Source organism: Ochlerotatus camptorhynchus, unplaced genomic scaffold (genome assembly GCF_037179485.1).
Source record: "Ochlerotatus camptorhynchus isolate MF236.1 unplaced genomic scaffold, CSIRO-AGI_Acam_v1.1 ptg000053l, whole genome shotgun sequence".
Lineage (NCBI taxonomy): Eukaryota > Metazoa > Arthropoda > Insecta > Diptera > Culicidae > Ochlerotatus > Ochlerotatus camptorhynchus.
The window spans coordinates 360155-384131 of NW_027040543.1; the positions used below are offsets into that span (position 1 = coordinate 360155).

The 23977-nt window shown below is 39.0% G+C and overlaps 2 protein-coding genes across 2 annotated transcripts in view; both read right to left on the bottom strand.

Annotated features, from left to right (window-relative positions):
* Nucleotides 1-11373, bottom strand: part of LOC135717235 (nardilysin-like) — a 46080-nt gene extending 34707 nt beyond the window's left edge. Inside the window, exon 1 of the mRNA XM_065239221.1 lies at nucleotides 11275-11373. The gene's annotated coding sequence lies outside the window, so the exon portion shown is untranslated. The remainder of the gene's footprint in view (nucleotides 1-11274) is intronic.
* Nucleotides 11374-18130: 6757 nt separating this feature from the next.
* Nucleotides 18131-22721, bottom strand: LOC135717240 (protein suppressor of sable-like). The gene is made up of 5 exons (XM_065239225.1): nucleotides 22454-22721; nucleotides 22231-22376; nucleotides 21867-22172; nucleotides 19958-21799; nucleotides 18131-19898 (listed from the first exon to the last, which is right to left on the bottom strand). The coding sequence occupies exons 1-5, from the start codon at nucleotides 22719-22721 to the stop codon at nucleotides 18849-18851; spliced, it is 3612 nt and encodes a 1203-aa protein (XP_065095297.1). The 3' UTR covers nucleotides 18131-18848.
* Nucleotides 22722-23977: the final 1256 nt, after the last annotated feature.

Sequence of the window (23977 nt, forward strand, 5' to 3'; positions counted from 1 at the left end):
ATGGTCTAAGACATTAATCTTTAAAGTTTCATGATCGGTTATTTTCAAATAAGCTTGAGTAACTGAACTGACAGAACAAAAATTAGAATAAACATGGTCAATCAAAGTTCTACTGTGCCGGGAATTACACGTATATTCATCTACCGTTTGTTTCAAATTGAAAAAAAAAAACCAGCTAAGCGCTTCAAACGATTCGAATTATAGTTGTCACGCCAATTAATATTAAAATAACCAACTAATATAATTAATTTACTAGAATTAAGGAATGTATCGACCCAGTTCTCTAAAACTTCAACAAAACGCTGGTCAATAGACCTGGGATAATGATAAAAAAAACACCATAATTATCCAACTTTATGCCACGTTCAACTGCATTTCCTAAGAACCAATTGTCATCAATAACTTCGTTGTGGCGAAGATTGAATTGAACTGATTCTTTGACATAAAAAGCAACACCGCCAGTGTGCCTCGAATGTGACAAACAAGCAGCAGCTTCATATCCCGGAATTGAACCAACTACCAATTAATTTGTTTCGAACAATTAGAGGTTTGGGACTGTAGTGCCGGATACCCATTATGCCCCACCTATTCAATATGCCCCTCTCATTCCTATATATGAGCTTTAATAGGGCTGTGCAAAACATAGTTTTATCGTTATCGATCGCGTTTGGTTTTAATATCAGTTTCGGTATCGTATCGGATTTCAAATTATCGATATTGTATAGAAAACCTTTGTTAAACGGCATAAATTCTTTGAAGCACTTCACTTTCCAAATGAACAATGCCCGAAAAAAAAAATTACAGTGAAATTTTCAGTGGAAACAATGCTCTAACATTAATATTTATTGTCGACAGTAAAAATGATTGTTATAATGTTGCACCCTTCCGAAAACGGCAAAACTGCAACCTAGCTGTTTAATGAATGTATATAATAAAATGTTGTTACAATGATTTTTATCGTATTTTTCATTTATTTTTATTGTTAACATGATTCAACCATGAACAATAATGAACAAATCTATTACAATAAAAATTGTTGTTACATTAAATATTGGTGTGTTTTCATTGTGGGTTACTTCACGAACAATAAAAATAAATCTTATTGAAGCATGCAGAGAGGGTCAGCAACACTGCCAATGTAATATAGATAGGCGCTGCTCGTATGGCTCAAAACCAGCCAGTCCGCGTCCGCTCATCTCTTATCCTAGACCCTCTCTAAAGCTGAGTTAAGATGGTTTAATTCAGCGTTCAACTCACTTGAACTGCGAAATGAAAGTCCAGAAATCTGACCGATATCGGACTTGCTCTATTCGTTGCCAAGTCAATTGAACGCCTACGACCAGATCGGTTTGAGTTGAATTCAACTCACCTGCCTCATCTAAATCCCGCTTAATGCAGACCGTTTCCGTGCAGTCAATAATCATACAATAATAATAAAAAAAATCCACCACTTGAAGATGTCAGGAAGGAACTCTCAGGTGGAAGCATCTTTCATGGGCGATTCTCTCCAGTCGAATGCATTAACTAATCAACGACGCTCAACCACCAAGGAGACGTGACCTAGGGAGATCGATCGCAGGGGAGTAGGCCTGCATTTCTCACAAGTTCCGGATCGAATCTCAATCCATAACCAGTAAAAAAAAAGGACACCCGTAAAAGACGATACCACCCCCCCTTCCCTTCCCGGGGCGATGTTTTATTTTTTTCAATTTCTCTTTAAAGTCGATAAAGTAGATCTGTCAAGCCAACACATACACTCTAAAGTACACTGTTATTTTTTTTAATCAATAAATTTTCCAACCAACAGTAAAATAACAATAATATATAATGTTATTGAAAAAAAAAATTATATGAGGAAATCTCGAAAATTTCATTGTTAAGATACTTAACAACCCCCCTTTTTTATTGTAAATTTTCCATTTACCATGAAATTTACTGTTTAGTACAACATAAATCAAGGTAAATTTATTGTAGACGTAACAATATAAATCATTGTTAGGACAATAATTTTCGTCTTGTTGTTACATTGTTTTTTAATGTATTTTTGTTGTTATTTTTTTTCGGGTGGTTACTAGAGTGATGCAACATTTGAAATTTTTGCTCCACAGTGCACTATGGTTCAAAGGAGGCCAAAATGATTATATTTTTCTTGATTTAAATCCAAAGTTTTAAAAGAATCCAATTAATTCCGATTTAATTCTAGAGTTTTTAATGGAACGTGGAGCTGGTTTTTCATGAACAATTGATGTATCCATTAAATAACACTAGTTTACAGCATATTTGAACTTTGTACGCTGATGGTCATTCCCCATGTAAAATCGTGTGTTGAATCCAAAAATGTAGCCAGAAAAATCTCAGTAGAAGAGTTTTCAAGATGCAGCTAAACATGAAATTTCACTGAAAAAAGTTTGTTTAAAATACAAATATCTCCGACTACAATTGAAGCAATATCAATTATTTTAACACCAAATTAAAGGTAAGAAAATTTGCTTTCAACATCATTTTTCATGGGCCCTAATTAGTCTCCAACAAATTGAACTTATTTAGTTTAAAAATGGCTGTGCACAAACCACTTACAGTTTGTATGGGAATTATGGGGAAAGCAAACTTTTTGTACTACCATAGAGGTAACGATTAGCTTGGGCCCGAAGACAGTACCAGAGCTGAGCCAAAAAGTTGAGCTCGTTTCTTCGAGACCTTCTGGTCTTCGAGTTACTTCTATGGTATAAGAGAGGAGCAGATTCAAAACAATCTGCCTTGGCAACCTATGCCTGGGTGGTTTCTAGCAACACTGCCAATGCAATCAAGATAGACGCTGCTTGATGGCTCTGGCTTTGAGAGGTCGTTTGGCTCAAAACCAGCCAGTCTTATACTAGAACCTCTCTAGATAACACCTAGAGGAAGAGGCGACAACTGGCTTCTTACTCTTTTATCTTTATCTCTATCTCTATATTACGCACTTCAAATCGGCCAATCACGAGCTGGTTCGCGTTTGACAGAAAAGTGGTTCGTTTTCGCTCCCGTATTGTCTACTTTTCTCTTAGGATAACACTATCAACAATAGCCTTCAGCTCAACTTACACCGAAAAAAGTTTTCTCATAGTTTCTATTAGGAACGCATATAATATTTTTCCAATAAAAAAATACTGATTTTTATCTGAATATCACATAACATAAGAAATTCTATGTGAGTAAGCTTATAGATTTAATTGGACACATAACGTTCATGTGATTTAGTGGTGCAATTTCCAATTATGGGATCACATAAAAGTTAGGTGAAATTCACATGGATATTTCCCACTGGTTGTGATTTATTTTATGAGTGTTGAATGTTTATTTCTTGGCCTGATGTATAGTTGTCTAATTGGCAGGTTCGTGTTTGTTAGAAATAAATTGCAAATTGCGGGAGTAGAATGACCACTAGTTTCTTACCCTTACATCCAGACGACAGAGATAAAACGAAGTCACCTATGTATATTAAATCATCTTGTATTTTGTTCCCGCATAGAAAATAACCATTTCTTGAACAGTTAAAACTTCACTGACACCTTACTAGCTACTTTAACGTTATACAAAATAGTTTTGATATGGTTTACTGAATGTAATAAACATAAAAGAAACACTACTTTCTACTGTTACAGTTTCTGGTACACAGATAAAAATTCTGAATTTTAATAGTAACGCTACCGAGCAACTTGTAAACAATTTTGTTTACAACAATGGGCTTTTGTATACAATATTTGCTACATTGCATTAAATGTCTCAAAACTTTACATGATATATAATGTAAACTTATATGATATGTGACGCTCCATTTATGTGCATCATACTAAACAGAAATTTACACTACTTTTTCGAACTGTGTATGTTCTAGCTACATTTTGTTACGGTTGATCAACTATTCGAGACTATATTAAACTATTACAAAACATTACGAATAAAAGTTGTAAACAACTTGTACGATTTCGTGTTTCGCTTATGGTTGCTTTATGTTTTCACATTTGGCGCAAATAGAAGAAAACGCTTTTGTTTGGAACGGCGGTCGTGATTTTTCAGAGTTATTGCATTTTTTTTATTGGGTATCAAGCTGGAGCTGCGTGACAGCTCAGTTTTCAAGACTTGACCCATTTGAATCAATTTTGCTTCTATCTTTGACAATACAGCAGAAGGACTAAAGGGTGATACGGTCAAAATTTGGTCAATATCAACTTGACGTATTTCTTTCAATTTTGCATTTAAAAAACCTGAACACCCCTCATTTTGAAGGTGTGTGTGTGTAGAATGTTGCTCCTATTTTGATTTTGGAATTCACTCTTCAGTTGTCAATATGCCGTCCAAGCAAGAAGAGCAGCGTATCAAAATTTTGCTCGCGCATCGCGAAAATCCGAGCTACTCGCACGCAAAGTTGGCAAAATCGCTAAAAGTTGCCAAATCAACCGTTACAAATGTAATTAAAGTGTTTGGGGAACGTTTGTCGACAGCCAGGAAGTCTGGATCGGGGGGAAATCGAAAACCGGAAGCCGCTGAGACGACAAAGAGAGTTGCCGGTAGTTTCAAGCGAAACCCTAACCTCTCTCTCCGAGATGCCGCAAATAAGCTGGGTGTATCGTCTACAACCGTGCATCGAGCCAAAAAACGAGCCGGACTATCGACTTACAAGAAGGTAGTGACTCCAAATCGCGATGATAAACAAAATACGACGGCCAAAGCGCGATCCCGGAGGCTGTACACGACGATGCTGACGAAGTTTGACTGCGTGGTAATGGACGACGAAACCTACGTCAAAGCCGACTACAAGCAGCTTCCGGGACAGGAGTTTTATACGGCAAAAGGAAGGGGAAAGGTAGCAGATGTTTTCAAGCACATGAAACTGTCAAAGTTCGCAAAGAAATATCTGGTTTGGCAAGCCATCTGTACCTGTGGCTTGAAAAGCAGCATTTTCATAGCTTCCGGGACTGTCAACCAAGAAATTTACGTGAAAGAGTGTTTGAATAAACGTCTGCTGCCTTTCCTGAAGAAACACGGTTGTTCCGTACTGTTTTGGCCGGATTTGGCATCTTGCCATTACGGTAAAAAGGCCATGGAGTGGTACGCCGCCAACAACGTGCAGGTGGTTCCCAAGGACAAGAACCCTCCCAACACGCCAGAGCTCCGCCCAATTGAGAAATACTGGGCTATTGTCAAGCGGAACCTAAAGAAGACCAAAAAAACTGCTAAGGGCGAGCAGCAGTTCAAGGCAAACTGGCTTTCTGCGGCGAAGAAGGTGGACAAGGTGGCTGTACAAAATCTGATGGCAGGGGTCAAGCGTAAGGCCCGGCAATTCGGATTTGGAAAAGCGGAAGCCTAACTGAATATTTTTCCTGTATTTTATACTAATTGAACTTGAAAAAGAAATTTAATTTGATTTTTTAAATAAACGATTTCACCGATTTACACGCGTTTTCCCTTGACCAAATTTTGACCGTATCACCCTTTAGCCTATGTTGGCCGCTTGAACACTGGATTCCGTATGTATTGTTTCAAGATAGTTATAGAAAAAATGCTGTGACGTGTGCGCGTAGATACATCCGCGTAGTAAACCGACTGAATAAGTTAATCCGTTTCGAACGAAATATCTAAATTATGTAAGTTACGAAAACCGTGCGAATTCCGAAAGCCGTGCGAGTTGATTAATTTTGGTTTCCTTAAATATTCTACTTATTTTACTGTTGAGCTTTGTTTCAATTTAGTTATTTTACCGCACGTATTAATCATTTCAAGATTTTGCGACCGTACCGAACAAATTCTATACTACAGAAGCTCAAAAAAACTTTTGGTGAGCTCTACCGCATTGCTAATCACTTCTGCGTGAGCTCCGTAGACGTAGGCGCGTTGATTCCGACAGCCGCGAAAAGTTAAACGTACATCAATACCACATAAGGAAAGATCGATTTTACGTAGGGTTTAGTTCATAGATTAACATTGACTGCTGTTTACAAATGTAAGTACTTGAACACTAAGAAATAAGTTAACTCAAATGCTTAAACCGCATTTATAAGAGATTTCGCGTATTGAGAGAATAATATAGTAATCGAGTACAACAAACTCAGGGGAATACAATACCTCCAAAAGTTTAAAAGCTATTAATTGTCACATACCTCTACTTTTACTTATTTCCTCAACTATTCCTCTCCTTGTTAATCTGCTTAATGCTATTGGTCTGCTTGCGTTTTCTTATTAAAGTTCAATACTAAATAAGAAGATTTATTCTACAACTTTAAAGGTTAGTTGCCTCCCTAAGCGGACCCCCCCCCCCCGCATCCTAATTCTTTTGTTAATCTACTTAATGTCATTAGACTTTCTGAAGTTTCTTATGTAAGTTTTTTTTTTAATGATTATGATATCTCATTAGTCTAATTTAATAAATCATTAAAAGCTCTAATTCACCTAATCAACCATAACCCATGCTTTATTAAGTGCACTTGTGCTTATAATCTAAAACTAAACGTGTTTCAAGTACTTTTAATTTTGACCTATACCTATTTATTATATCGTAGTTCAACACAGGTAACACCTTCATGTGACTAAAATGCTTCATTTTGAAGTTAGTTTCCTAACTGATTTTTAAATTATATAGGGTATATGCTCCAACTATGCTCACACGCTTCCACTATGTCGCACTACAAAAATACGTATGGGTATGTCACAATAGAAGCACGCCACAGTGGGAATCTCGAGCCATAGTTCAAACACTTATCCCAAATCAACATGAAGCACATATAAGATTAGTTACAATACCATGTACAAAAATGATGTTTAACATTGTTTCCTGAGTAATACCTCAATGAAAACAACAATGAAAGCTTGTCACGCAAATAGAAGGAGCACCGTTGGGCACTTTCGGAAATATTTCAATATGTAGTATACATAATTCCCTTGCAAACCCAAATAAATCTATCTGCGTAAAAATAAATAAAATAAGAGTGATTTACGGCTAAACCCGCCAGTATCACACCCAACGTCAGTGCCTATACGTAAGCGTACTACGACGCGGCTCTCAATCAAAGGAGTAACAAGTGTGATACTATCACTGCTAGACTAGATCTTTGGTTCTTTCATGCAGTGGTTTATCAGAGAGGGGAAGCTTAGTAATCCCCATTGCCTGCCTATGGCGCCATTCTATCGCGGCATGAGCCAGCAACGCCGACCATAAACCTACCGTCTCCAACCCTCCACTAAAAAGCATGAAATTAAGCCCGCCCACCAGCATCAAGGTGCAAAAACTAGCCAAGGGGAGGATTTTTCAGAGTTATTGCATTTTTAAACCCTTACTCCAAATGAAAAACCTGTTTTAATCGGTTTTAACGTCGAGAAAAAATAATAACGTAAGTAATATCAGCTTACAGTATAAAGTATTCCTTAAAAGTGCATGTATTTTCCACAAACATATTTAGGGTTTTTGACAATCCCAACCATGATGGCTAACAGCGGTCTACATGCGAAGGGAATTTTGAAAAAAGGAAATCGAAGCGGGTTCATTTTACCGGTGCATATTTATCAACTAGAAATAGAATGGAGATTTGTTTTGCAGTGTGTAAACATTTGTTTATTCCATTTATCTTTAAATCAATAAAAAATCAGAATTGGTTGGAAATGCTATCGAATATGAAGCTTTAGTGTGATAATTTATTAGCTAGAGAATGATCTTTAAAAGACGGTAGGTGGATAGAGTACGGCAGTATGACGGGCCATTAATGCGACAGTACAAAGTCAAACGCACACCTTTTGCCTAACACGAACGATGTACGCGGAGATTTGAAGTATGCCTTTGCTCATTACTGTCTGCGGCTGTGAAATAGTTCTAGCGACGTTTAATCACTACCGTAAGCCCCACGTTGCGAGAGCATTTCCAGTCGATGGTGTGTTATAACACTTTGAATGCAATAAAAAATAATACCGAGAGCAAGGGAGGTATCCACAAAATGAAGTCTTGCCAATCACATTAAAATTAAAGAACAACCCATATCTGCTGTATTCAGCATATGGTACAACAGTATTATATCATCAATAAGTATCGTAATTTCTACCCGCACATAGTATATCTTGAAGTTATCAACAATGGTTGGTTCTAAACCGTACTACCTTATTCGAACGATAATGGGAATAGGATTCACATATCCAACTAGAACCTTTTCTGATGTGGTTAGGCTACAGTTCCTTTGCAAAAAATGTATGGGAAAAAGTTAGATTTCGTATGGTGAACGTTCTTAGCAACCCATTGTTCGTATGGTTGAGTTTTCAAAAACTTTAATCAATATGGTCAAAACTTTATCTAGGTATGGTTCGATTGAAGTTGACTGAACCATTTTCATTATGGTTTTCACAGGAAGATAAACCATTTTCAATATGGTAATCGTATGGTTGTGATTTATTCGGGTAGTAATCCTGGTCCCGAACCAAAGGGAAGAGGCGGTTGAAGAGCCTGAAGAGGAAGTAGAAGAAGAAACAATTTACGAGGACGCTGATGACGAGAGTAATTTTTTTTTTGTTTCAATGATGAAAGTATTCACGAATCCGGACAACAGATGCAGAGAAGAGCACCGCGCTCTACGCGAGGTGTTCTTCCAAGAAGATATGACGATTTTGTGGTCTCACGACGAAGAATCTGAAGACTATCGGGAGACAATGGCCTTGCCAGAGTGGAGAAATGCGATGAGCGATGAACTCAAGGCTCACGAACAAAAAGAAACGTGGGAGCTTGTGAGATTGCCACCTGGAAAGAAAGTGATAAGTGCGAAGTGGGTGTTTGAACTCAAGCGCGATGAAAACGGAAAGGTGGTGAAACATAAAGCGAGGATTGTTGCCCAGGGCCAGTCTTGTAAGCGGTCAACGTAGTAGACACATTTTCTGTAATAATCGACTGCCTTTGCTTCCGACGCTTACAAAACAAGTTATCAAATTACAGTACCAAACTAAAATGTCATATGACAGGCTCTGTCATACGACACTGTCGCCGAAGACCGTCGCTAATGTATGAATTTTAGTTTTTCTCATAATAAGAGCTGCTGATGTTTTGCTTGTGTGAATTCTGAAAATAGCAAGCAACGATGTCCTAATAATAACATTTCTGATCAGAAATAGTTTAATTTACACCAAACTGAGAAATTAGAATGAAATCACACATGTCGTATGATAGTTATTTGATAATTTTCTTTTTGCTCGAATGTTGTTCTATCGTTTGTGATGTGTAAGAGACGATGGTAGAGCATGAAAGTACGAATACAAACAGGCTGTCGCGCACGACAACGAAGCGAGTGTAGTAAAAAACGTCAACCGTTTTATCCCCTGCCCAATGCTACTCGCAAATGTTTGGTGTTGACTATATACGGATGTTTTTGCCCCGGTGACGCGTATTACTACGTTGCGTGCGTTGCTGGCTGTTGTGGGCAAGAAGGGGTTAGTGCTGAAACAGTACGACGTAAAAACTGCGTATTTGAATGGCACAGTGGAAGAAGAATTCGACAGTGAGCATTCATAAGGGCGAATACGCGATGATCGATTCTCTTCATCGATTTTCTCTTTGCATTGCTACAGCTAAGCGAAACAATTTTCAAGAATTTGTTCAATGCAGAGTAGTAACAGGTTGTATTGGCTATCAAAAGCAACAGCAAACGCTCCGAGAAACGTTAAATCTAGCGAGTTATTAACAAAAGAAAAAATCGACGAAGAGAATCGATCATCGCGTATTCGCCCTTATGCATGCTCACTGTCGAATTGTTCATGCGTTAACCACCGGGTTCCGGGGAACCTGTCTGTGAACAATGACAATAAGCAATTTCCGGATCAGACATCGTACCGTAGCCTTGTGGGAGCTCTTTTGTATTTGGCTGTCAATGCTAGGCCAGATATTTCTGTCTGCGTGGGATTGCTTGGACGAAAGGTAGCCGAACCAAATCAAAGTGACTGGTTTGTGGCTAAACGTGTCGTGCAGTATTTGAACGCGACGAAAGATCAGAAGCTGACATTCGAACCGGGACAGGAATGGAAGTTGATCGGATTTTCTGACTCGGATTGGGATCGGAGAACCAGGCGGTCTACTACTGGTGTAATATTTTTCTACGGATTTGGACCGATATGCTCGATAAGCAAAGGACAGGATTCGGTCGGTCGCTCTCTCTTCGTTGGAGGTGGAGTATAACGCACTCACCGTGGCGTGTCAGAAGACAATCTGGATCAAACTGCTGAATGATCTCGGTGTACCTCAAGCTGATGCGATTACCATTTTTGAGGATAATCAAGGGTCCATCTGCTTTGCGAAGGTCGAACGATCGAGTGGAGGAGTGAAGCACATCGACACAAAGAAACACTTCATTCGTGACTTGTGTGAACGGAATATAATCGTATTGGTGTATTGTCCTTCATGTGAAATGATTGCTTTGACGAAGCCGTTGGGTCGGCTTATGCTCAACAAGTTCATCGAACGGATTGGACTATCGGCTTTGGCGAAGTCGGTGGTCATTCAGGAGGAGTGTGGGAGTAGAATGACCACTAGTGTTCTACCTCTACATCCAGACGACAGAGATGAAGTCACCTATGTATATTGAATCATCTTGTATTTTGTTGTTGGTGACGTTTTCATACTACTCTTCACTTAGCCTACACATTCTGTAACCGAAAGACGAAAATAACAGTTGTATTCCTATTCTCCGATATTTCGCGTGTTTGATCGTTTGTCCGAGTTATTTGTCCCATTTCCGAGGTTTCCAGTAGTGCTCTCCTCCTTCAAAAATTATAAATTTAATGCTTTGATCGTAATCAGGCTATCTTCACGCATTATGCTTCCTGCAAACAAAAACTGGCCTTCTGCAACTAACTATTTAATTTGAGCAGTCGAAATAAACATATTTTCAGATTATTTTTCTTCTTCTAGTACTACGAGCAAAGCAGACAGAAGTGGTGCGTTTGATAGTAATTTGTTGGCCCAGTTTTGTAAAATCGCTGGCAAACTGCTTGACGAAGTGGTTCATTAAATGCAAGTTTCCGGATAAAAACATAGAATTCGCTTTTCTGGTATTATGGTGATCGCCTGTTCTACAAATGAAATATGGGCTTGACAATGGAAAATAGGCATGGACTAAGGACACTGAAGGAGTAAGAGAACATTTGTATTGTTTTGCAATTATTGGACTGCATTTTCCTTGACCTGAAAATATGTACAACCTGGGATACAAGCAACAGGATCTTAGAATAAATAAATTATACTTGGTCGTGTTCTGAAATGTTTTGGTTACTTACCGTGACTACTGAAATGGGTCAATCCCACGATGCTGGATAGCGATCAATAGAAAACAACTAAGCTCACTGTTATATCGATAACACCAATTTCAATTATTTTTACGAAAGACAAACGGAGACCCACACTCGACCATTAGAGCCAGAACAGAACAGAAACTGACTGGTAGCACAGAACAGAAGTGGAACTTCGGATCAGAAAGTGGCTCCACTTTTCATTGACGAACACTAGCGCACCTTGCGATAGAAGGCCTATTGTGCCTGCAATTAAGACAGGCAGCATGCTATGATATTGTGAGTACACATAGAAAGGCCGCGTGGAACGCTACCACAACGCATCGTTTGTATACAATAGAGCAGAAAAATGTACAACTTTTCGATTCACCGATTTTTATGCACTTCCTCTTCTGTTCTGTGCTGGTAGCCTCCTCTCGACATCAGCCTTGGATACCTCATGTATTTAAGATTGATGCGAATACCCATGTGCAAAAATTGTCAAAAACATCTGATGTGCAAGACATCATGATATCGCGGGTGAATATATTTACACCACCATTGTAAACACCGCTTATATGTGGCTGCGTGCTGGTACACAGTGAACCCTTTATGAGTAGATAGTATACACGCTATTTCAAAACTCAAAATTAGGGTAGAATCCACCTAAATCGGTCAAAACTGAACCTACCCAAAAATGGGTAAACTGTGTTGGGAGTGACAAGTTTACAAATGAACAACGTCGATCAGATTCATGTCAATGTTGTTCATTTGTCAACTTATCACTACCAACACAGTTTACCTATTTTTAGGTAGGTTCAGTTTTGACTGAACTAGGTGGATTCTACCCAAATTTGGGTAGTTTTGAAATAGCGTGTAGGTTTATAGACCTTTCTGACGTTTAATTGCCTTTCTCTATCTAGCACACATTGATGAATGCACTGTTTGTTTTCCCACTAGTCTGTTTCCCTCTTGCTCGCACTCGTTCGATTTAAATGGTGCAGTAGTGTGCGCGGATTAAACGTCAAAAAGCTCTATAGAGATTAGTGATGTTTAACGCACGCACACTAGCGGGTACATCGCCGTGTGAAGTTGTTTATTATTTTCCTCTGACTTAACCTAAAAAATGTACGAAATTAGATCTGTCAAATTGAGTTTGACAGCGATTTGGTATGTATGTAAGAGAAGAGGTGACAATACGGGGGCAAAAATGAACCACTTTTCTGTCAAACGTGAACCAGCTCGTGATTGGCTGATTTGATGTGCGTAAGATAGAGATAGAGAGAGAAATTAAAGAGTAAGAAGCCAATTGTCATCTCTTCCTCTTAGGTATGTATTTGCCTCGGATTTTCACCAACCATCTCTTACATATCGCACCAATACAACCAACAATCAATATGAAACTAACGATTTTAAATTGGCTCACTACTTGACTAGCCTATACGTCCCAAGCAAACGATTAACGTACCCCATTCTAGTCGAAATTCTAGTACTGCACTATGTTTGTTTTGATTCGCTATGAAAGTTTGACAGATAAAATGAGAGGTTAGTGGATTTTCCTATATTTCGAGGGGTGAATCGATTAGCTTGGGACCGAAGAGAGTACCAGAGCTGAGCCAAAAAGTTGAGCACGTTTCTTCGGGACCTTCTGGTCTTTGAGTTACCTCTATGACACAACCGGACGTGAAAATCACAGTGTTTAAACTACCGAAGTCGGTAAAATTTTACTGGGTTTTTAAACAGCTGGGTTTTCAGTAATCCACCCAGTAGTTTTTGCTTTTGCTCAAAACTCCATAAATCGCAGACTCTCTGAACTGTCAAAAATAACCAAATGCTGTAACTGTTTACACGGGCCGCACGTTGGGCAGCGCTGCACTAAACACGGAGTATACCACCAAAAAAAGCGAAAACTGTGTAGCGATTATTGGATAACCGGGAAAAGGTTGAGTAATGCTTTTCACAATCACTCACAACTATAGCTACCTATAGGTATACCCAACAAACAATTCAAAGTCACAAATAAGCATATAGGGGAAATGCAGGTAATGTCGGCCTAAGTGTCCCTAATTTGGGCCCATACATAAATTCAGCAATCGACTAAATTTTCAATAGCAACCAAAAATATCCATTAGTAACGTCCCAATAACGCGTTCATCTAGCGATGGGCCCAATCTTAGATCCATAGGCCAACATTAGATACATTTCCCCTATGAATGAATAAAACAGGATGTCGAATTATATGCTGAAAAAAGCTCATTGAGATCGATTGATGCGCCTTTATTCCGCTATTCGCTCTGAAATGATTAATTTACTTATTAAAAGCTTTATCAACGTTGACTGTTATCCTGATTCAGAACCAGAAGTTTGATCTAATAACAAACAGAGTAAGTGTAATTTGCACATACATTGACGCTTTCGACTGTTTCCAATTGATTTAATAAAATCCTTAGATTTAGATTAGATTTCATTGAATTACTGTATAAAGGTGAATACAATCAGCAAAATAGCTCTTATACCACTATGCGTCCATGTTTTAATTGCATGCTTTGTAAATGCTTTATAAACGACGCATTAGATTCATTATTCCACAACACTGGTTCAGCCTTACTACAAGACGAAATCAGTAGAGTAGTGGTTACCGTTTCCGCTTTTCAAGTAGAAGGTCGCGAGTTTAATTTCAAGCTCAACCCTTTTTTATATTAATTTGTGTTCTAAATCGTAATCATTGATCACATCACTCACGACAACAAATTCATTGATTTAGTTTAATAAATAACCCAGCATCCTTTCCTTCACTCAAAAAAATCCACACGTTCCATTCATGTGTTTTCAAATATGAATTTTGACATGGACATGGATCACATCATTCGAGCAGTTTAAAATGACGTTTCCTACCACTCGAACTTTAACGTGGAACAATATTTCAATATTTTTTTTTCTACAACCTCGAGAAAATAGAGTCTTATTTGTAAAATGCTTGAAAAATCTGAAATTGATTCTTTCATTTCCGTAAAATCGCTGGTAGAATGTCGTCCCAAAACTGCTCGACAATAAGATTAATTGGCAGTCACCATGATATCATGTGAATTTCATTCGCATTTCATGGGTCAATGTTCAAAAATCACATGTCCCAGCTGTCGGTGAAATCAAAACAAACCACACCATAATGTTGTGTGTTTACTTATTTATTGAAATTCATGGAATCTCAGTATAGGATCTGCGCTACCGTTTTCTACTATCGCATTTAACGTGTATGGCACATGGGTTTCTTAGTCTCTTAGCAGAACGAGTGTCATGCAAAATATAATCCTCGAACTTCTTCTCACTAGCGGCACCTGGTCACAAAACGCTGTTAACACTAGCCAGGTGTATGGTAAATTGCAAATTCATTATTCTGGTTTTATATTTTTTTTTCCTCGTTTTGTTTTCCATCGATCTTGTTTTCCGTGCTGAGCACCAATGGTACCGACGCCAGGGAGGCAGCTCCCACACCTGGACCCTACATATCAACCCATCAACTCATGAACCGGGGACCAACGGCTTGTCGTGATCAGAGATGTTATGCCTCAGAACATCCCGGCGGCATCGACTGGGATTGAACCCAGGCCTGCTGGGGTGAGAGGTAATCACGCTTACCACTACACCACCGGCGCCGCTAGTGGTTTTATATTCGTGAGTACGAAATTATCTCATTAGATTTATCAAGCATCAAACGTTGTTTATGCTTCAAAAATGGATGATCTAGGCACATACAAACAGACATAACACATTGAATATTTCTCACTGTATAACATCATCGGTAAAACATTACCGTCATCTGTTGAGTACACTGTGCATTACGCTGAACAGATGGCGGTAATGTGTAAACGTCAAACGCAAGGGAATTGACGATACGATACTTTTAAATTCACCGTTAAATGCTTGTTCGACGAACAATTTGCGAGCGTTATGTCTGTTTGCCTGTGGTATAGGTTTCAAGACTTTTCAGAAAAAAAATACCGACCCGTTAGTTAAAATAACTAAAATAGCAATTAAATTGCGATCACTTAAAATTTAACAGGTACGGTACCCTTATACAGGTACGTAGCGTCATTGGGCACCTATGTAGGGGTACTAGTTATACAAATTCTAATTAACCGCCACTTAAATACAATTTTAGCTATTCAAACAAACGGGCACTACCAATGACCTGACACACCGCCTTCTTTTCGTAGCCAGCATAAAAACGCCTATATTTTTCAAAATGGCATATCTGATATTTTTCTATAATTCATAGCACGAAAACGTCTCAACTAATAAAAATAATGTCTGAAACAGAGTTGTAGGAAACTGGATTGCATTTAAAAAAAAAATATCACAAATTTTCGTCCAAAAATGAAAAAAAACCGTTTAAAAGTACATTTTAAAGAATTTCTAGCTTATCAAAAATGCCAACGTTTCTGAAATGGACACAACGGACACTTCAAAATGGAATAATATCGTAGAACATAAACGTAAGTTTGAACATTTAAAAAAGGCACTTTTGTGTTATTGAAGTTTGTTTAATTTTTGATTTTTTTCAGTGTGTATTTATTTACGGAAAACCATTCTATTTTCCTAAAACTTTGTCTCAGGCGTCATTTTTATTAGATGAGTCGTTCTCGTGCTATGGGTTATTGAAACACGTAATTTTGAAAAATTAGACTGTAGTTTCATGGGATTCTGAGCGGCACAATTTAACATTTGTTTAGTTTTTCACTATTTGGCTGTAGTTTTATTATTAGAAATGAAACTCACTCATAAAATAAATCACATAACCAGTGGAAAATATCCATGTGAATTTCACATAACTTTCATTTGATTCCATAATTGGAATAATGAAATCATATGAACCTTATGTGTCCAATGATTATTCACATATAATTTATTATAATATGTGATAGGGTAGAGAACTACTTCGGCCTAATCGCCCATTTTGGGCCTATCGTGCAGAAAACAAAATAATTTCATGATTTCATAGTTAACAAGTTTATGAGTTTAGTTATTAACTAAACTGCCGCTGGAAGCATAATTGTCCCATGTGTATATGAAACTCCATAGAACATGGGACAATTATGCGTCCACCGGCAGTAAAGTATCGTACCAAACTCATAATTGACTTGTTAACTCTTAAATCATGAAATTATTTGGTGCTACCGAACGAAATCAATGAGAACGCGTGATGTGAAGGTTTGCACCTATAATTCACAAAAACAAAAGAAGCGCTCCGACCGAATCAATTTTTAGTGAATTCATTTGCGTTTCAATGCGTTAGGCCGAGGAGTTTAGAGTCCGTAGGCCGAGTTTGGCGTCAAGAAGCAGTGTTAGACTTTTGGCAATATCTCAACGATTGGTTCCTCTTTATCAAATCTTACGGTACGTACAGAAAGGTAAATAAATTTGGAAGCCATCAGTAATAATAAAATTCCGTTTGGTGCTAAACTGCGCTAGATTAAGAAAGACTAAATGCGGGTTGTACTTAATAGGCCGAAAATGGGGTAGTTAACCCTATTCCTACATGAAACGAAAATTAATTATTTTATTCATGTGTTTCACTCATACATTTTTGCCTAAACATCAGCCTTATACATTCCATAAGACAAAACACATAGGACATAAGAATGTATACACGGTAGGGGGAGGAGGGGCATAGTGAACAGGTGGGGTATAGTGAGCAACCCGCAGTTTGGCTCTGGATCTCCAGCTGCATGAAACAAATCAACTGGTAGTAGGTTCAATATCATTATGATGTTGATCCTACCACCAACCAATTTGTTCCGAACGGCCGGAAGTCCAAGCTGGTGCACGGGATGCTCACTATGCCCCTCTTACCACTATGTGTGGCCATTTATACATTTCATTTGACTCATGATCTTCTTTAACTTTTTTGCAAGGCGTTGACTTATACATTTTAAGAATAATCAGCAATAGAAATTTGCCAAAGGTATAACTTGATTTCTATCCGTGCAATAGAAACTATGTGAACACTTTTTTCAGTGTAGGTATAGGGTGCGGCTCCATTTCGGCATACTCCCTTACATATGTCTCCCAAACAGCCCCGTACAATATTTGTACAGCATTCGTAGATCTGAGCAAAAAATGTGATGCATGAATGTTGGATGTAGCTGTTTTCATTATTTTCGACGCATATGACGGGAATAGGTCCCATATGTTGAAGTAGTGCTCCACCCTATACTTCAGTACTAATCGATAATACCAGTCACAAGTAGTCGAATTTAATGCGATTCAGTCATAGATAAATCAGATTAAATCCTGAAGAACACCTCGTTATCTCAAATATTTTGTGAGTGTCCTTATGTGACTTATGTTTTTTAATGGTCCTTGAGGTGACGTTAATCGTGACCAAAAAAACCAAACGTAGGAAAAGGACTGTTTGGCACACATATAACTTTCCATGACTCCCAAGTATGATTTTTGTCCTACTCGTGTTTGGCTCGTTTGGCTACCGTAAAGGATACTTAAGGGTGAATGATTCAAACTGGAATCATGCCGCGACGAGATACCTACCCGTTACATCTGCAAGTTTTCACCTGAAAGAAAAAGCATTCATTTTTCATTTTGCATCTCTGGCATCAAATGCATAGCATGTCATCTACACGAACTTAGTTGTTGAGCATATTTTTGCTGAAAAGGTATGAAGAAAACTTTACACGTGTCATTAGTCGTGTAGGTTTTGCCTAGGCTTAAAATAAGTTTACGTGCAATAAGTAAGACTCGCAGCCATGTGATCAACACGGACGGTCAAGCGATCAGAATTAGGGTGAAGATGTGAACATTGGTTGAATGGTGGTTGTAATAATAGTAAATGAAACAGACAAAGTACATATTGCGTGTAAACTTTTGGATCTTTGACTTTAAGAATAATCTCTTCATTTTGCTACTAATTACAATACTTCTTATTGTTACATGTTGACTGAAAACGTAATAGTATCCTTATTAGTATATTTCTCCATTCGGCTTCATCAATATTGCCAACTAATTTCGTAGTGGTTTGAAGCACTGTTTTGCTGCTTGAAATTGCAATTTTTCCAATTAAATTAATTTTTCAGTCAAACCTTGTATAAGTAAAAAGCCGAAGAAAAATTAAAGCGGCGAACTATAAATACTCATTGGGATTAAATTGTCTTACGCTAAGATTTCATAATAAATTTTATTCATTTGCTTTTACGTTCGAAGTTTGAGTAATATTCCTTTCCGTACGGTAAACTATCAGTTTAGTGGTGAGCCCTACTCATGTCCTATCAACAAAGAACATCTATATTTACAAAGTAGCCCTTTAGTAAAATAAACAACACAAATTTTAAAAAAAGGAGTCAGGAATGGAAGCTCGTCGGCAGCTTGCTTGCAATCTCACTAATTGCGGAGAATTCAAAGCTACCACTAGGGAAGATAAACGCATGCCAACAAGGGCAGGCGACACTAATAATACAACCGGTATTGTTAAGTGCCTTCCAAGTTCAAGTTTTCCTGTTGTCTCCACAGTACAAAAAAAAATCCACAAAAAACTGGGATTTACCAAACACAACTGCTTACTAGAGTAAGAATTATTTCTTTTTGTCCATCCGACGATGATTGTTATTATTCCGACGATTAGGATTGTTACCACCTCCGGAGTTGTTCCAACGTTCATTATTTCTAAAGTTACCCCCTCCTTGTCGGTTGTTATTCCGCATAGCGTTGCCTCGCATGTTTCCGAAATTGTTCGGGTTGTTTCTCTCAAAATTAGGAACAAATCCAGCTCCGCCTCCATCATTGTAGTCATCGACCCATTCATCCAACAGGGGTGGCGGGTTGTTGTTTTTGTTGATTTGTCCCATCGCTAGGAATTGCTCAAAGGGCATATTGGGTGCTACGCCCAACAATCCAGGTCGAACTTCTGGCGGACAATTGAACCTGGGTAGATCGAACAACGACGGTGGTTTTTGTATGGGTGGAGGAATATTCACTGGAGGAATATGACCCATAGGGGGCATTCCTAGGTTGGGAGGTGGTACCGACATTAGTGGCGGGGGCTGAGAAGGTACCAAAGGTACTTCACAAAATGATACCGAATCGTCGACATATACGTTCAAGTTGGTCAGGATAAACTGCAGCATCTGGTTGTTAGCCAACTGATGCATAAAATCTGCCAACTTATCGGTGGATTTGTCGGAGTTGTGGTACTTTTTCATTTCCGTTGTTAGTATTGCCAGCTGCTGGTTGACCATGATCTTGTGTTTTGAGCTGAGATCCGTGTACCAGATCGAACGCTGCAGGATGGTTTGTACGTCAAGTTGAATAGGGTTTATGTTGGGATTGTTTGTACCACTGCTGCCACTGCTGTCATGACCAGGACTTTGAATTTTACTCTCTTGAATGCGCTTCGTTCGAGGATCTACACGGGGTGCAACGGGAACCGTTGCCAACGAGGATGATACTGATTTAGGGGACCTTAAACCAGTTAGTAAAAAATCCGATTTGGAATTATTCTCGCTGTCGCCTTCAGTGTACATTCCAAATATCCGCCTGAGTCGAGGATCCTTGGTTCGTTCTGGCCTGGGCGTATTCCGTCGAATATCTTTATAGTTTGGCTTAGGAACGTCAACTTCGTGAACCTGTAATTATAAGAGCACGTGGTAAACTGTGGTATGCTTGTAGAGAATCAAATAATTACCTTATAGACGATTGGAACATGAGAGGTAATGGAGGCATCAATTTCCGTTGCCGGTATATAGTTGGTCATGATAGGTTTGAAAGGTAGCCGAAGATCAACGTCGGTATTTCCATCTTCTCCCATCTTAGCATCCAAGGAAAGGAAGTTCAGTCTCATATCTTTATCCCTATCCGCGTACAGAGAGGCTTTGGATTTAGAATCACTATCACCACTATCGTCACTGCCATAAGGATCATCATAAATCGATGGTCGTGCAGGTTTATTCGACGAGGGCACCGGTTTGCCAACAGTGGCAGTAGCCGTACTGCCCCCCGTTGGTGTCCATCCCACGGTTGGAGTGCTGGCAGGGGAATCCGTCTGCTTATGCGATGATGGTGAACTGTCACCGGTGTTTTCTGGTATGTTGACATTACTGTACATTGACTTTCGACTTAATAAGTCTGGTTTCTTTTTAACCGTGGGCTCGGAATCATTTCCATAACGATCGAGTATACAAGAATCACTAGGCTTTTCGGGTTCATCATCTGCTGCCCTATACATTCCGAATGGTTTCGTGTAGTCAATCTTTTGGGTGGTTAATGGTCGACTCACAAGCTTTGTATCAAACACTGCCGGCTGCAGTGCACGAGCTGTGCTATTTGCGTTCTCTTGATCCTTGCTGCTGCTATATTTGCCATTATCATACTGTTCCTCGTCTTCGATACTGATCTTGAGATTGTTTTCTTCGTCATCATCATCATCATCATCGTCATCGTCGTTGGCTATTAAAAGATTGCCAGCGTTCTCGGTATTATCCATATCGTCATCGTCGTTCAGGTTGGAATCCTTGAGATACTGGGAGTAATCAACTGTAGGCGTTTTGATGAGACTGGTTAGAGATGTGGATACGATTTCCAGGCTATCCTCCTGACTGTTGGAATTGTCACCTCCAGTTGCTTCATGTCGACCAGTGTTGATCATTGGAAGGAATCTCATGTCCACATCCTGCCCTCCTAACGCAGGAATATTAGACGTTTCTTTGGTCGGCAGCGATGTATGAGAAGGAGTTACTCGCATGTCCAAGTCCTTACTACTTCCCAACGATACTGCTGATGTTGACTCACCGAATTCCGGTCCATATTCTGGGTCATCCGCTTGCAAGTTTTGCTTTGCTATGTTTTCCCGCAATTTCTGCATATTTAGCGCATTCAACTGCAGTTCGTGAATTTGGGTCACACTTAATCCAAGTTCATTCAACTGTGCCACAGTAAGCGTCATGATCTGATTCAGATCGTGAATACCCATTCGCTCGAGATTATCGATTTGATCCTGCGATATAACTCCAGACAAATACTTCAAACTTAAAAATTCTTCACCAGCATTGGCATTTCCTGTTGGTTTACCACCAGCTGTTGAACCAGATGACTTATCGCACCACCTTGATCGGCGATTCTTACCACCCTGTCCTACCATATCCAACAATGAAGGAATCTTACCGTCTGCAGCTTCACCTTCAGGTCCAGTTTTGTTAGTCATTCCGTATTTTTCCATCAGCTTACGGTGGGTTGCATTTACCATATTGGCTGCACTTTCTCGCCCGATACGGGGAAAATCACCGAGAATTTCTTGAGGAGCAGTCTCCAGATGCTTCATCAAAATAGCCCTCAACTCATCCGAGAGTGGTTCACCATGGCTAAACAGGCACTTTTCCTTTTCCTTGCACTTTAAACCCAAATAGTAATACTTGCAAGGAAAATCTGAGTGCATGTATAGACATTTCTCACGCTTTGCGCAGCAATCCATCAGATAAAATTTGCACAGTTCCATCTTGCGTGGACCGCTGTTACGGTGATGCTTTTCATCCTATTAAATAAAAAAGGAAGTCTTATTTCCAATTAAAACAACAATCTACCAACAACCAAAAACTTACATCCGAATCGTCCCGTTTGCGTTTCCTGTTGTCACGATTCGCTCTATTACGTTGTCGATTCTTGCGCTTCCGGCGGTTATACTCTCGGTCTCGCTCCCGGTCACGATCCCGCCGTTCCCGGTCACGTTCCCGCTCTCGATCACGGGAATCGTCAGATGAGTAACTGTCTTCGGAATCACTTCGATCTGGTTGGCTACTACCACCTGCGCCCAGTGTTGGTCTTGGACTGCCACCTCGGACGTTCATCATTTCATACTCCAAATCAATCTCTTCCAATTCTTCCGGTTTTTCAGTACCAGATTTTTTCTAAAAGCAAAAAAGGTATGAACTCCAAAACACGTCCCTAATTTTCATTCCCACAAACCTTTTGCTTCTCCCGCCGCTTCCGCTTTGATGGCCTATCGTCGTCGTTATCATCGTGACGGTGGCTGATTGAGGGCATCGGAGGTTGAACACCGTCTTTCTTGAGTGCATTGGCAATGGCAGTTTCCACACTCGTTGCCCAATCATCTGAAAGAAAGGTAATCACAAAAAAAAAATGGTCAACATGTGCGAGTATGCAGACTACATATCTGTTCGGAACATACCGACTACCGGAGCGGGCTTGCTTCTTTTGGGTGCTTTGGGTGGCGCGAGTTCATTAATAAGTCGTGCCTTGGTATCGTTAATGTTCTTTACATTCTGCACCTTTTCACTAATTTCTTGTGCCTTGTCCTCCTTGTCCCAATCTTCATCATTCGGTTGTGGATCGGAAATGGAAGGAACGGTTTCTATGATCACCACTGGTTTTGCTATGACTTCTTCTTCTTCATCATCTTCAATCTCTCCGTCTTCTAGATCTTCGTGTTCACTCATTCTATTGTTGGTTCAAACTTTATCGAAAAACAACTGATTTCCACTTTTTGCTTACACACTACGTATAACAAGATCCGCGGGTAGTTTGTGCTAAAAATAAATAAAACTACGTGTTTAAATTTCATTGAAATATAATATAAATGTAGCTTAATATATTTAGGGACCACTCTTGATTCATTTAAAACTGTTTTAGATAATGGCCGTCGGTATCTGACGATATAAATACCTAATCTATATCGACAATTAAGGCAATTTACAGCGTCTTAAATTAAATTGATGTACTTGGCGCATTCAATAATTTAGCTGAGTTATATGCAAAATTTATATCTGTCTAATTTAAGGGGAAATTCACCAAATGAAACACAGCCTGGCCAGGCGCCCACTGGTGTGGCGGCGATGTGGCATCTTACAAGATGTCGAAGTCGTGTGGCGTGTGGCGAACGTCGTCATGTTTTTATGCTAGTAGATGATAAACCTCTGATGTGAGTGCCTGGCCTAAGCCTATGAAAATATTGCGCACTTTGCAGCACTGCATTTTGCACAGTTCAAGGCCAGAAAATTCAAAAACCGACTTATATGAAAGACGTAGTAGCTTTAGAACAGTGTTGTCAAGCTACAATAATGAATTCGTGCTCTAGAAAGCTTTTTGAAGCTCAATATTTATTTTAAATTTATTACCAGCTTTAAAAATGTTACTGTGTACTTATTTTTAGCGCAGGTTCGAAATCTGCAACTCTTCAATATGTTTTATTGAAAAGCTTATGAAAACTGCTAACTATTGTGAAATTTTTCAGTTTACACTTAGAAATTAACAAAAATCGTAGAACAACAACTTTTGGTTAAATGTTTGAACATTTTGCGTATACAATTTATTTAGTGAAATTTTACGCAGAAAACAATTTTAAAAGTCCAAAAAAAAAAGAAAGATTTCAATGAAAAATTTCTTGAAAAAAATAATAAACAAAAAAAAATTAAAATTTGGTAGTGTTGCCAGTCTTCTTGATATGTTGTATTCGCTTAAAGCGAAGACAACAAATCAAGTAGACTGGAAACTCTTCCATTTTCTCATACGAACGCTATGAGACAGGTACAAGGCCAGGTCGCGTCATCTGCCGCTCAAAGGTAAATGCTTCGAACGAATTTGATAGCAAAGATTACACCCTCAGAAGAATGGTTTGAGCATTTGTTCATTTTTCTATGTTTTGTTTCCACTTTCACTCAAGCGCAGCGCTATAGTATCTGTCACTTGGATTCCG

What these genes read in the sequence shown, in the direction of transcription:
- LOC135717240 (XM_065239225.1), bottom strand. Translation starts at nt 22,721, where the DNA reads ATGAGTGAACACGAAGATCTAGAAGACGGAGAGATTGAAGATGATGAA. An exon ending in AGCGGCGGGAGAAGCAAAAG is followed by an intron (nt 22,173 to 22,230) that starts GTTTGTGGGAAT and finishes TTTTGCTTTTAG; the next exon opens with AAAAAATCTGGTACTGAAAA. An exon ending in GCAAACGGGACGATTCGGAT is followed by an intron (nt 21,800 to 21,866) that starts GTAAGTTTTTGG and finishes TTTATTTAATAG; the next exon opens with GATGAAAAGCATCACCGTAA.